Below are 15,197 nucleotides of genomic sequence, written 5' to 3' on the forward strand. Positions count from 1 at the left end.
ATATTAATGTCAGATTACATGTTTTAATTGGCTGCATTAATTTTCCTACTTTCACTCCCAGTTTCACTCTTCAAATTTCTAATTCTTCTGTGGTCGAGACTCGGCAAGTGATCAATTACCTGTTAAATTAAATTGTTTATTTATATGTGTGTTGAGAATTTATATACTGTGCTACACACACTGTTGTCAAGAAAAGTATGGTACTTTAATGTGCAGAGAACTTGTTGAGTTGGTGACAGTTGCATGTTTATTAAATTACTTTGTTATTGTCTTGAATGCATTATTTGAAGTAAAAATGTATCACTGATTGTTCTCATTCTCTTTCTCTCTCTCTTTCTTTGAAAACAGATATTTACAAGTGTTAACTAAACCGAAGAAGAATGGCAGTAGTTGCAGGTATTGCTCTTGTATTTTTCTATTTTATCTTCGATATTATATGATTATCCACTTTCTTTCTTTCTTTCTTTTTTTCTCCTTTTTTCTGTTCAGAAGGAGATCAAAACATTGTGGATTAAAGTTACTTTACCAGGCAGGCATCCTACATGTAGTTAAAGAACTGATCATTTCAATCTAGCTGTGCGATTGTGGATTGGATCTTTGATTTTAAAAGTTTATAAAACTTGACATTTGTCATTGTTGTGGTTAGTTATAGGTAGTGTAGCATCATTAGCTTCTTAAAAAGTTGATTTTTTACCAAATAAACTAGTCCTGATTATTAGAATGAAGGTTTAAGTGTTGAGTTTTAAGAATTAATAAAAATGAAGATTAGATACAGTTGTACGATAACCTGTCATATTGACAATTAACATTTAGGTTCAAATGGGTTTGATCCCCCTTTAGTGTGTAATATTCATTGACATTTTCTATTTGCTCATTCTGCATATTGTAACATTTGCAACAATTCAAAGTATTCTCTGAAAATATTTGATGTGGTCTGTTGACATTCTTTTTGTTTGTCTCATGACTTTTAGTCTGGCAGTCATTAAAAATCAAAAATATCCAGTTGCATCTTCTGCTGGCTCAGAATTGGAAAGATTGTATCAAACAAGCATTGTAGATGGCGCCTGTTTGGCTATTCATAGACAATCAGTTGACTCTGGGTATTTATGGTATTATATTCCAGACACACAGCGAGCAGTCAGTGTGCTGCAGGGTCTGCAGGGGCGGCTGGTGGCGTCGGGAGAGCCAGAGCTCGGGGAGCAGGTGGCCTCCATGATCGACCTCCTCGCCAGCCCCACCTTCCGGCACCTGCTCAACCTCCAGCAGTCGGTGCGCCAGCTCAAGCACCACCTGGACACGGGGACCCCCAGCCAGACAGTGGAGGACTACAGCTTCGCCATCAATGGAGACCTAATCCTGCCAGAGGTGGAGTCGGACCAAGAGCCAGAACTGCCCTACCTGCCACCCTCGCACCCCTACGCCTTTGAGAACAAGGTGTTTGAGGGGGACGAGCCGCAGATGAAGAAGACGGCTGTGGCACCGGTCGCCTCTGCACCCGCTCCTCGAGACGAGGAGGAGGAACAGGAGGAGGAGGAGGAAGAAGAAGGGCAGCCATTGACCACGAGGAGTATACCGATGGAGGAGGCCAGTGAGGACTTGGAACAGGCCTTGAGGTTGCTGGCCCTGGGCAGGGAGGTGCTGAGCATCGAGTTGATGAAGCAGGAAGGGCGGGGTCTAGGCTTCAGTGTGGTGGGCTTGAAGAGCGAAAACCAGGGAGAACTTGGAATCTTTGTGCAGCAGATCCAGAAGAATGGCATGGCAGCAAGGTAAGCACCAACCTTATATTTAAAATCCCCCTTTTTTTAAAGCTGATGGGATTTATTCATCAGATGTGGTTTGAGACAAAACACACAAGTACGCTCTGCCATCATGGACTTTTCAGGTAATAGTTCACTGATCTTTTATTTATTTTTTGCTGGGCACTAGGGAACAAGTTGCCCTACATACCTTTCAAAAAGCTTGTAGATGATGATGTCCTGTGATACACTTGAAGTCAGGATTACCAGGTATGCTTTGAGATTGCTAGGAATCAAGTCAATCATTCTTTACACTGTCTTTGACCTGTCTCAGACAATGGAAGTCTCTCATAATGTGTCATTGTCCATATAAATGATATTAAATATTTTTAGTGGAGAAATACATGCGTATTGGAATATCTATAATGTATGAGGTGCTGATTAAAAACTTTTATCTAATATTCTTAGCCATTTGTGATGCCCAGATGCAAACTTCATGTCGCTGTTTTCTGTTTGTTAATCTAGATGCAGATGTTTAATGTTCAATGCACAGTTGAATGAAGTACTGATATTTATTGTAGAAGACAGTCTGATTTCATCAACATTTCACTCCAGATCATTTTGCATAGTCCTCTGAAAACCCAGAGAGGTTTAGGTATGATGAGCCAGTTGGCAGCAGGTATTGATTTAAACTTGATGACTGAAATCTGGCATTGTCATTATAATGACTATTGCCTTTAACTTTCATATCACTCTATTCCTTGGTAACAGGTGTTATATACAATTTGTACATGAACTCAGCCAAGCAAATGTGTGGATTAAACAAGACTAATGCAATGATGTATTCAATGAAGAAAATAATGATAGAAATGCACTTCAGAAACTTTTTATTGTGAAAGCAATTCTACAGTGTAGCAACCATATGACAATTTGTATAATTAATGGATTATACATTTGTACTTGTCATGGTAGATACTACATACAAGGGGATTTGGAAAGAAAGCTTAATTACATGTACCGGTACATTGTACACTGTAGACACAACATTCCCCCTGCTACTCCTCTTTTTTGTAAATTTCCTCATCATTTTTTTTAGGTAAGTTCATGTTTTATGAGACATGAATACTGGCTGATTCCCAACATAGATTTGTACAATTTTGTAAGATTATTTTGGAAAATCATGCAAGTTGAGCTTCATTGATGGCTTGCATTCATTACAGAAAATTTGTGGTTATCGGAAAATGATAAATGGTTGGTGAGCTAACATGTACCATATGCTGTGTGCAATTGACTCTGTCTGGAGTAACATGAGCATTATGATAGAAGTTGCATTGTAACATCAAAATTGGATATAAAAGGAAAGTAACAGAATTTTAATGTTCCGCATGTTTTCATGTTACCATTATGAAATGATTATTTCATAATGACAAAATCCAACGATATCATTCCCTCACAATTTGACAGGAGAAATGCAAAATGTACAATCTCATTTTTACTGACTTAATTCAAAAAGAAAATTTGGTGAAGATTTACATTGTAACTCAGTGGAAGGCTTGTGTTAGCAATAACACCATCACCTTTGCCAATTTGAGTACATGTTATTGCAACTAAGTACCACTGATTTTTGAAAACATGGACAAGCTGAATACGCCCTAGTTCCACAGCTCGCTCACTTTGAAACTGAATTTGATAAAACTTCTACCATTCCTGATTTTTATGCCTCCACCACTAAGTGGTGCCAGAGGCATTTTAATATGTTTTCGGGTTGTCCGTCCGTCCGTCCTTCCGTCCGTCTGTAATGAATTTTGTGGACAGGGTAAGTACCAAAACCTTTTGAGGTATCCTAATGAAACTTGGCATGTATGTGTATTAGGGGATGAAGTTGTGCCTATCAACTTTCGGGTGCACATGCTCAAGGTCAAAGGTCAAAAGGTCAAGGTCAAATGCTTAAAATTTTACTACACTGTATTTCCCCCATATCTATGCCATGCCTGAAGATATTTTCTTGAAACTTAGTGTATACATGTATTACTCAATCAAGATTCTCTAGTGAAAGTTTGGGATCATGCTGTCAAAGGTCAAAGGTCAAAAGGTCAAGTAAAAAAATGTGAAATTTAACTTTTTTCTCCATATCTTGGAAATAGTTCAAGGTATCTTCATGGAACATAGTATATATGCATGTACTGACTGGCAGTGATTAGCTAGGGAATTTGGGGTTCATGGGGTCAAAGGTCAGGGGTCAAAGGTCAAAGGCAACACTTCAAAATTTTACTATTTCCCTCATATTTGTGCAATGCCAGCAGGATTTTTTTTTAAAACTTGGTGTATGCATTTTTAACCTGATAGTGATTCTCTAGAAAGTTTTGTTTTTGTTTTTGTTTTGTTTTTTTTGCCAAAAAGGTCAAAAGGTCAAAGATCAAGTGAAAGTGCTGAACTTACTTCTTCCTCCATATCTCGGAAGTGGCTCAAGTTATCATGAAACTTAGTACATATTTATGCATGTTCTGCCTGACAGTAATTCTCTTATGAGTTTTAGGGTCAATGGCCAGATGAAAATGGTAACAATTTACTATTCAATACAATAATTGCATTTTTTCTCCATACCTTGAAACTTACTCAAGGCATAAACTTATGAAAGGGTCAAAGTCAAGTTAAAGTCCTTCAATCCCCAAATACGTGCTCTCCTATTCGTCCAATTAAACCTATGTCAAGGAAGGTGAACATTCAACACTTTTGTGACAAACATGTCATTTTGATATTTTGCCAGTTTTGTGAAAATGTAATCACACATTGTCCACATGTACTATTGACCGATTCTGTGACGCGCTATGTGTATTTTTGGCATGGGCGCAGCCATAGTGGGTGTATCACCCGACCCCCCCTCCGCACTCCCCCACCCCTCTCCCTACATTAGCACGCGCGCAGAATGAAAAACTGCTTTAGCCAATAGGCGTCTCGTACTGAGTGCGCGAATGCTTGCTAGTGCGCGAACCTTTGTTACAAGTGCGCGATAAACATGTTGCCCGGGGGTGGGGGAGAGCAGGGGGGGTCGGCTGATACACCCACTATGGCTGCGCCCTGTGCCGTAAAATGTCTGCTGCCCTCAACGAACCCGAATCGGTCAATAGACCTATTAGGAGAATCATGCATTATGGCGGAGGCATACCAGTCGCCATAGCGACATTTCTAGTTCTTCCATAATTCACTATTTAAAGTCATCTTTATATGGTGGTAATTTGCACTTTGGTTTTAAAGTGAGGTTAAAATCCCCAAGAGAATGTTGTGTGTATGTATTGAAAGGCAGCGGCATGTGAGTGTGCAGTGTTACAATGGTTGAATCATTGAAAGTTTCATACCCATTGTGGTAAAACGAGTGAGCAAAGTAACCACTTGTGGTTTCTGCCAGGTACCCTGGAATACATCATGAGCCAGCAAGTGGTATCAAACAGACATGAATGTGTCATCCAAGAAGGAGAAGAGTAGAAAATTTGAGCAAAACCACACAAAATGAGATTTTATCAAGAAAATTCCTGATTATGTCAACATTCTGTAGATGAAGTGGAATTAAGACATTTTCCAGCATTTCTTCAATTATTGAAATTTGTTGTCTCTTAGTTTAAAAGAAAACAAGCAAAAGGAGCAATAATGGGAAAAATATGTAATTCAATTTTTTTTTTCACCATGGAAATGTAACAGTTCTAGATTTTAAAAGCTGGTGGCACACTGTATACAAATCAATGTACTGTGAACATAGACTTTTGATGCAATGCATTATACAGTATGTCCAAAAAAAAAAAATAATACAATCAGATTTTCGCATTGATGACATCCAATATGATTAAACTGTCTAAATGCTACTTCAGGGTATTAAAATATAACATCTTAAAGGTAGGGAATCCCATTTGCAGGCCTTAAATGAAGAGTTGTATAAATACAGTGGTATGCTGGAGAGAGTATCATTTTAGAAACTCCCATAAAGTATTGAAAGTGGAAGGTAACATTTAGTACATTTTTATTGACCGTTAGATTTTGAATTGAATTTTTTTCGGGGCTCACCGTAAATTCCAGTACATTACTAGGCTACCTTTGCAGACCCATGCACTGCATGTGTGTCCATCATGTGTATTTTGTGAAGAAAGTTCATCGAAACTTACAAACATTTCTATATACATTCTTGCCACTATGTTATTACATCAGCTCTTATACTTTTAGATTTGTGTTTATAGATAAAAAATACAGAAGACTGCAACAAAAAGGCTTAAGTGTGGCTGACACACAGAACTACTGAGTAGTTGAGTTTTGTGCATTATTCAAATTGTAGATAACTGTTTACTTCCAAATTTCTCAGCAGTGGCCTAAACAAGTCCCCTGAGGTTCATATTTAATGTTTTGCTGCATTTTGGGAGGTCTGTAAAAGGTATCCCCTACCTTTAACTCTATTTTGCAGAAAACCCCATCTGATTTGGATAAGCGGTCACAAGAAATGTGGATTGTTGTAAAGCATGTCATGAGTCTGATTCATCCAAGTTTAGCACTTCGATGATCTTGTGTGTGAAAACAATAGACAGAACTTGGAGGGAAGAGATTCCTGACATTCTCTACAAAATTCCTCATTTCTCTTTGACCACTGAAGCAAATCGAATGGGGTTTTCTGAAAGATGTTGGTAATGAGTTATAGTTTCATACCCTGAAATTGTATTTGGATTGATTCACTATTCTTAAAGCTGTCATTGTGGAGGGTACCGTTGTAATTTTTTGGGGGACATACAGTATATATGTGTCGTCAGAGACACACTTGCTCCTTGCCAAGACTGTTGTGTAGATGTCATTCAACTATGCCAGGAAATCAAAGAGAAAAAAAAAAAAAGTTTTTCCAAGGATCACACTATTTTCTGCATATTACCAGCATTGAATTTTTTGTTAAATCAAATCTTGTCAACAATATTAAAGCTTGCCATTAACACTCAAATGATGTGATCATTCAAGGTCTAACTTTAGACTATTATTCAGACATGTTTCCATCTTAGGAGTAAATTGTTGGTCTTGATTGGGTATTTATCAATATTTATGTTTTGTGTGAATATGCGTGTGCTTAAAATTGATATTACCCTTATGTTTCTCTGGGAATTGATATTCATAATATTATTGATTATGATTTTTCACTTGTCATTGTTTGTGTTTGATTTAGTTCAAATGAAATACTCTTAAGTTTCATTTAAGCCCTTTGCTGTTTACTTTCAAGTTTATTCTGGTTTCAGAATTTTCAAAGCCTGTAATTACTCAAATTCACAACTGATTATTAGATTGGCAAAACATTAAAGATAGTCTTCCTTATCCTCTCCCATTTTGTCTTTTGGCAAATTTCTTTCTGGCATTGCACAGATTTAATTGTAGACTGAACCAGTTCCATCCGTTCCCCTATATGAGATATAAATACCCAGGCCTGTACACAGCCATAAAAGCAGGAAAATTCTGAGGTGCAAATTTGATAATGACAAGATCATCATTTTTGCAGCAAAGTTAACAAGGCCTTGATGAGTTACGAATACGTACCTGACCCTATCCCGACAAATGCAGACACACCTGTTATCACCCATATTCTGCATCCCAGCGATAACTCCAGTAAAATCCTGGCCATGTTTGCCATTTCTGCTTTAAACGTCCACCCTAATTTTTTACCCTGCATTTCATGGTTTCCCTGTAATCTCACCTAGCTAAACAGCATGGCTGCTTCTTTAATGCGTGCACATCCTTCACCCCCAACTTCTGCGGCTTGTCGAGCTCTATGGGGCAAATAAGCAAGCATCCTGACAAGAAATGAATGCAATTTCGAAAAAATTAGCACGGGACGAAAATCTAATCCACATCAGACTATCTGCGCTACGACTCCCGACTGCTAGTTTCTCTCACTCCCTGTGCTGTTTTTTGAAATGAGACAGTGCTCAGACAGTTTACACAGAAGAACAGCAAAATTCCTGGAGCTTTTTCAGTTTTCACATTTACAGAGCTTGGGTTCCTCTCTTGATACATCATACCAGTAAATTGTGTATTGTGTATGCTGCTTTTCTGACTCCAGCGTTGATAGTGATTGGAAAACCTCTTGTGTAAGTAACCAAGTACATTGTGTGTATTACCATCAACCTCATATTTACTGTACAAATTGTTGAATATGGTGGATGTCATACCAGTAGTTTATACAGTGAGTGATGAAACTCTGTGTGTGTGTGTTTGTGTGCGTGTGAGAGAGAGTTGTACATTAAATCATTAATGTGTGTACATTTGTACCGTAGTTATGTGTTGATGTTGTGTCTTTACAAGTACACTTTTATCTCTTGTTCACACCTGTAGGCATGAGAAATGGAAAGTATCTACTATGTATTGTACCTTTATCAATGTCTCCAGCTCTTCAAGAATTAAATGAGTTCCACTTTATTTTTGTCCTCTTAAGACGTGCAATACACAGGTATCATTCAGTATCAGATGCTGTGATACCTTTCATGATCAAATTGATAATATGTTTTGCCAATATTTGCATCATACATAGCATATATGTATACTCCATGGTCAATACAAGCACAATCTGTGATCAAGAGTGCATAATAGCTGTCTTAATTTGATAAAGTTCTGATATTGCTGATGGCTTTCTTTGTACTGTGACATGGAACAGACTGACCACGGCATCAACTGCATGTCGACCCCCATCTAAATTTGGAAAGTGAATAATCTCACAGCGGAATGAGCAATACTGGCAAATATCAGTGAGGAGTGAGTGTCCCATGTAGTCAGGATGCCAAAGTGCAAACTGATGTGAAAAAGGACCCAGATTTCCCACATGAACAGGTGATGTTGCCAAGATGTTGTCGTAGGAGACTTACGTCAAATTGTGAGATCATGGATATTAAAGTGCTGAATCACTTTGATTCTTTACAATAATCTTGACTCATACAAAAACCCTTTTTAACCCGATGAAGACGAGTCCAGAATATTACTCGGGCAGGTGTCTGTAGAAAATGCGCATTACAGTTGTATAGCAAAATTAGCCCATGGGTCCCAAATGGGTTAAGAATACAATTGTAGATGTACACCTATTTGTAGAAAAGACCCCAGGGGTGTTCACCTCACTTGAGCCCAGGTACTGGTCACTCGAAATTGAAGTGATGTGTGAGTCATGTCAATCACTTCAGAAGCCTGAATACACAGCAAGGTTGATAAATCATGATTATGACTCCTCTCACGATAGTGTGACTTGACTGTTTTTCATAAGGCTTTCTTTTTATTTCTTTTTTATTATCTACAATAGTGTACCATGACAAGTAGTTATCAATCCATGAACACATAAAATAATACAGAAATTGCCATAATGGCTGATGATATTGCTTTCACGATAAAGATTGTGTCTTGTGATTACTATTAAATAGTTTTCATTTGTCTTGTTTAACTTTTCATGATATTTGCTTGGGTGCAATTTGTACAGCCACTGACAATTATTAAGAAAGGAAATTCCAAAGTTACAGACAGCAGTTATTATTCATTTACAATGCGAAATTTTAGTTACAGTACTGTATACACCATTAATATATTTCGCGAGTCTAAATTTTCACGAATCGGAAATTCCCAACAATTTTGCGAGTGGTTAAATTCGTGATCGTGGAGGGTTGCATTGAACGGAGAAGTGTACACACATACATGTACATCACATTCACATCGGGATCAGAGTCAATATTTTCGCGTGTCTTTAATTTCGCGAATAGCACTTGACTGGCGAAATTCGCGAAATTAAAAACCTCACGAAATATTCAGCGTATACAGTATCAGGTTTCAACCAATACCTCCTGACAACTTGCAAAAATGTACCTGAAACTCCGAAATTAGAAGACTATGCAAAATCATTTGGAGAGCAGTGCTGATCGACAACGTAACTGGCACTGGAATAGGCAGCACTCTACAGACAAGCTCGCCGTAGGATCACTGCAAATGAAAACAAGAAATTTTCACATACATGTTGCATGGTATCCATTGACAATGACGACCAATGACCTATGAACCGACTCCTAGGGTGGACCTACCTAGCAACCAAATAGTATTGTGGTCACACAAATTATTCTTAAAGGGAAGATAAACCCCAAGAACAATGTGGATTGAGTGAAAGCAGCAACATTAGTAGAACACATCAGTGAAAGTTTGAAGAAAATCGGACAATCGATGCAAAAGTTATGAATATTTAAAGTTTTGGTGTTGGAACCGCTGGATGAGGAGACTACTAGAGGTTATGACGTATAAGTGGACTACAATATCAAGAAAATATAAAGAAAATACTACAAAAATCCATTTTTCATGAAAATTACAAATTCCGTCAACTTGATATTGACATAATATGTTAAGGGTAGCAATTATTCCCCTGTTTTCTGAAAGCGGTTGGTCCACTGCTCTTTCATAATTCTAGAAAAGTGAATTTTTGTTGAATATCCTTTATATTTTCTTTGTATTGTTGTCCACTCATACGTCATATCCTCTAGTAGTCTCCTCATCCAGCGGTTCCAACACCAAAACTTTAAAAATTCATAACTTTTACATCGATTGTCCGATTTTTCTCAAACTTTCACTGATGTGTTCTACTAATGTTGCTGCTTTCACTCAATCCACATTGCTCTTTGGGTTTACCTTCCCTTTAAAGTCCATGAAAGTGTGAGGCATTCTCACATACAGTACCCCTGTAGATTTCCTCTGTGTGTTCAACTACAATGTAAATGTTAAATTTATGTGTAGCGCTCTAGTTTCTAATTTGTTGAATTTCTGCGAACATGACATCTGTTCTTCACATCTCATTTCAAAACATCATGGTAAAAGCTTTACAATAGTCAGAAAGGTAGGATGTAGCATGGAGCAAACTACATGTACATAAAATTGGAAAAGTCTTCGGTTTTTGTATCACTGTACTACATGTAGATGTCAACAAGATGTTTTATTTTAAAGTACTTGTAATAGAGAAACCATGCCACATGCTTGTACATACTGTGCATAAAACTGGCACATGAATTTAATTTTGCTTCAGTATCGTACAAGTATGTTTGTGTAAGTGTGATGTGTACCTGTACAATGTAGGTGTGGGGAGGGGGGTACATGTGGTACATGTAGATTCCCCTTGTCGTCGTGTCTGAGAAGTTACATAATATAGCCATAAAGTGATTTTTAAATGGGTCACATGATACACCTGTTCTAACCAATCAATTTTAGACTCATTCTTTAATTGAGTTCAGTCTCATCCTTTGTAAAGTATGTGTCTCTGAATTGAATTATTGAATTATTGTAATATCAAGGGGGCAATGAAGAGACATTGACTGTATACTGTACCCCTAATTGCAACTTAAAAAGATGACTCATGTCATATACATGTCACATCCACTGTAATTGCAGTGATGATCTGTCTGAAACTGTACCTGGAGATAATGCTCTCTTAAAGGACAAGTTCACCTTCATAAACATAAGAATTGAGAGAATGCAGCAATATCTTAGAACACATCAGTGAAAGTTTGAGGAAAAGTGGACAATCGATGCAAAAGTTATGAATTCTTAAAATTTTTGTGTTGGAACCGCTGGATGAGGAGACTACTAAGGCTCGTGGTGTCACAACAGTATAAAGAAAATGTAAAGAAAATTCAACATATTTTCACTTTTTTCGCATAATAAAAGAGTACTTGACTTGCCTCTTTCTAAAGGCAATGGGAATAATATCACCCATAACATATGTCAGTAACGAGTCAAGGGAATGTGTACTTTTTTCAAAAGATGAAATTTTGTGAAATACTCTTTATGTTTTCCTTATATTGTTGTACGCATGTGACATCGTACACTACAGTAGTCTTCTCATCCAGCGGTGACTGCACAAAAACTTCAAAAATTCATAACTTTTGAACGGATTGTCCGATTTTCCTCAAACTTTCACTGATGTGTTCTACTATTAAATATTGCTGCATTCTTTCAATCCTTTTAATATGTTAATGATGGTGAACTTGTCCTTTAATATGAAGACAGTTGGAAGAGACTAATTATGCAAGCATTCATGGGGAAACCTGAGATATGGCAATTTAGACATCAATGGATATAACAAGATTTTAAAGAAATATTTCTGTTTCAGTTAGCCTGACAAGGGCAGCTTGAGTCCTTGAAAGATTGTGTGACTTAAAATCTTAGGCTAATCATTATCTATAGAGGAGAAAAAAAAATTATGTAGATATGGTCCACTCTATAATTTTGGTTGCGGATTTTTGTGTGTTTATGTGTTTTGGGTTTTTTTTTTAATCTTTGTTTTATACTGAAAGTTTCAATACCATGTACCATTGATTTTAAATTACAAATATGAGTGGTATAGTTAGCTTATGGAGGGAAAAATTAGATTTCCCTGAAAGATTGCAATTATCAAAACCTTTAGAATACAATAGAAATCTGAAGTATTCCATTCATGAATGCACTTATCAATTCCAAGAGGTAGCCCTGTCACAAGGCATGGCGGCTATAAAGGCCTTCCCATAATGCATCAGGAGACATGCGTGTGGTTCATGACTGTGTAGCATTTGTTTGGAGGAAGGGATATTCTAATTTGCGGATGTGCTCTCCATTAAAGCATTACACTGCAAGCTGACTACTCTTTGTATTCATGATAGATGTCCAGCATCCTCCAGCAATCAGAGAAATTGTAAGCTTTGATGTTGTTTTATGCCCTAAATTTTAAAACTTTCATATTTGTGATACTTTTGTTACTTCTATTTCTGATGGATATTTGATATGATGCTTATATTCTATCTTTGGTCGGATAATACACTTTACAAGGAATCATTGTGAAGACGTAATGCTTGTTTATAATGTGTGTTTGTTTACGTGTGTGTGTGTACGTGTGTGTGTACAACTTTCTTGTACACGATTTCAGTTTCATTGTACTTTTCTTTGCATATTTTTATAAAATTTTGCAGGAGACACATCTAAGTAAAGTGTGGATCCATCAAAAGTTTGTCTTTACACAGTTTGTAGCATTCACCTCGTCCCGCTCCTTGTCTCTCCCTAGGGACGGAAGACTGCGAGAAAGTGATCAGATTTTGGCTATCAACGGCGCCCTCGTTGACTCCACCGTGTCACACAAGCAGGCCATCGGCATGCTACAGAGGGTGAAGGACAAGGTCAATTTGATCGTTGCTCGGGGTGGCTTGCACCTTCCGACGCCACCGAAAGGCGAGGCGCCGGCCCAGGCGCCCGCTCCTCGCGTTGACAAGGAAGCAGAGGTGCCCAAGATGACTCTTGATGAACCACAGGCACCAACGGTTGCAGCTGCAGCTGCTGCCGGTGCATTGGATGAGCCGCTGATTCAAATGAATGCAGAACAAGATGTCCAAGGAGCGGTGAGAAAAAGCTACAAGTTGTACATTATTTTCATGAGTTTCATCTTGTGTTATTATGATTATTTTTATCATGCATCATACTGTGTATTTTTATAACAGTAGATGATCAACGTTGATAGTTCCAGTTTTCTTATGTTCTCTTTCATATTGCTGGAGTGTAATTTTTTAATGTAGGACAAAATGGTGTATTAATTGAAATTACTACACAGATGATGTTTTGTATTATATTCATATCTAAAATGCATCTCGCAAATTACTATACAATAATAGGAAAGCTTTTCTCTGCATGTATACAACATGTTAAGTACTGTACATGTAGCTCTACTGCTGATTAAGATCCATATGTTTAATATATACAAGTATATTGTTTTGTATTTTGAAGCCGTCCCTCGGAAGACCAGAACCATCGGGTGAGGAAGGGTCCCCCCCTGACATAGAGGTCATCGACCTTTACAACCAGGGGTCGGGGCTGGGATTTGGCATCGTCGGCGTGCGGGACATTGGTATCGTTGTCAAGACGATCGTTCCAGGAGGAGCTGCAGAAAAGGTTAGAATGACTCCCCATCACATTTATTTTTTGTTTTGACATTTTGGTTCATTAAGCCATTCTTTTTTTTTTCCACTTTTCTCATGTGTCATTTGTTCTTTTATTAGCTCACCTGAGCCAAAGGCTCAAGTGAGCTATTGCGATCGCCCTTCGTCCGACGTCCGTCGTGCATCGTGCGTCGTCCGTCGTCCGTAAACTTTTTACATGTTCATCTTCTTCTTGAAAACCCCACGACCGATTTCCCTCAAACTTGGCAGGTAGCATCCCTAGGGGGTTAGGAACTCAATTTGTTAAAATGGGCACCATGCCCCACCCAGGGGGCCCCCAGGGGGGCCCAAACCCCCCAAAATTAAGGAATCTGTAAAAATCTTCTTCTCTAGAACCAGAAGTGATAGAGCTATGTTAATACTATGAGTTAGTACATTGATGACTGTAGTTTCAAGTTTGTTCATGGCAGAATCAGGGGTGCCCCCCTTGGGACCCAGGGGAGGGGGGTGGGGAGCGGTCCTAACGGGGCCTAAATTGTACATTTTCATCTTCTTCTTGAGAACCCCATGACCCATTTTCACCAAACTTGGCAGGTAGCATCCCTAGGGGGTTAGGATCTCAATTTGTTAAAATGGGCACCATGCCCCACCCAGGGGGCCCCCAGGGGGCCCCAAACCCCCCGAAATGAAGAAATCTTTAAAAATCTTCTCTAGAATCAGAAGTTATAGAGCTAAGATAATACTATGAGTGAGTACATTAATGACTGTAGTTTCAGGTTTGTTCATAGCAGATCCAGGGGTGCCCCTCTTGGGGCGGGGGGGTTGGGAAGGTCCAAATAGGGGCCTGAATTGTACATTTTCATCTTCTTCCTGAAAACCTCATGATGGGTCAGGATCTCAATTTATCAAAATGGGCACCATGCCCCACCCAGAGGGCCCCAGGAGGCCCCAAATTAAGGAATCTTAAAAAAAATTGGGCCCTTTTTTTTTTATTGTACATTTTCATCTTCTACTTGAGAATGCCTGGTCAAATTTTAGTAGAGCTGTGAATAATTTAGATTAGTGACTGCGTGAAAGGTGAACTTGCGATACTCAGGTGAGTGCTAGACCCGCGGGTCTCTTGTTAGTAGTAGTCATCACAGACTTCTTGAAAAATAGGCAATTTCAGATAATTGTATTCAATGGTAACCATCAGAAATTCCCTGAAAGTATTCTAGTAATAGACATTTGTTCAGGAAAAAATTATCCCAAATGGCAAATTTTGGGGTTGAGACTTAGCAAGTAAAATTTGATTTAGCAATTATGTACACAGAAATTTAATGGTATGACAAGAATGTCAGTTTATCATTTGATACAACAGTATTGGTTCCTTGAAGTACATTGTGGCTACCATATGGTCAAGAAAATGTACAATCACTTTCAGTGCCATTATGCCCTTCTTCAACTTCAAATATGTACAGAAATCCATCAAATTCTTAGTTTCTCATTCATATTTGATGGAATAACCCTCTGTTGTCAAGAGTGCACAAAAAACCAT

The 15,197-nt window shown here is 38.2% G+C and overlaps 1 protein-coding gene across 1 annotated transcript in view; it reads left to right on the plus strand.

The window, feature by feature from the left end:
• The first annotated feature begins 347 nt into the window (after positions 1-347).
• Positions 348-15,197, plus strand: part of LOC140237229 (multiple PDZ domain protein-like) — an 82,633-nt gene continuing 67,783 nt past the window's right edge. The window contains exons 1-4 of the mRNA XM_072317172.1: positions 348-396; positions 1,124-1,766; positions 12,796-13,126; positions 13,509-13,673. Coding sequence (XP_072173273.1) covers positions 381-396; positions 1,124-1,766; positions 12,796-13,126; positions 13,509-13,673 — 1,155 coding nt within the window. The 5' untranslated portion in view covers positions 348-380. The remainder of the gene's footprint in view (positions 397-1,123; positions 1,767-12,795; positions 13,127-13,508; positions 13,674-15,197) is intronic.

Source organism: Diadema setosum, chromosome 13, assembly GCF_964275005.1.
Source record: "Diadema setosum chromosome 13, eeDiaSeto1, whole genome shotgun sequence".
Lineage (NCBI taxonomy): Eukaryota > Metazoa > Echinodermata > Echinoidea > Diadematoida > Diadematidae > Diadema > Diadema setosum.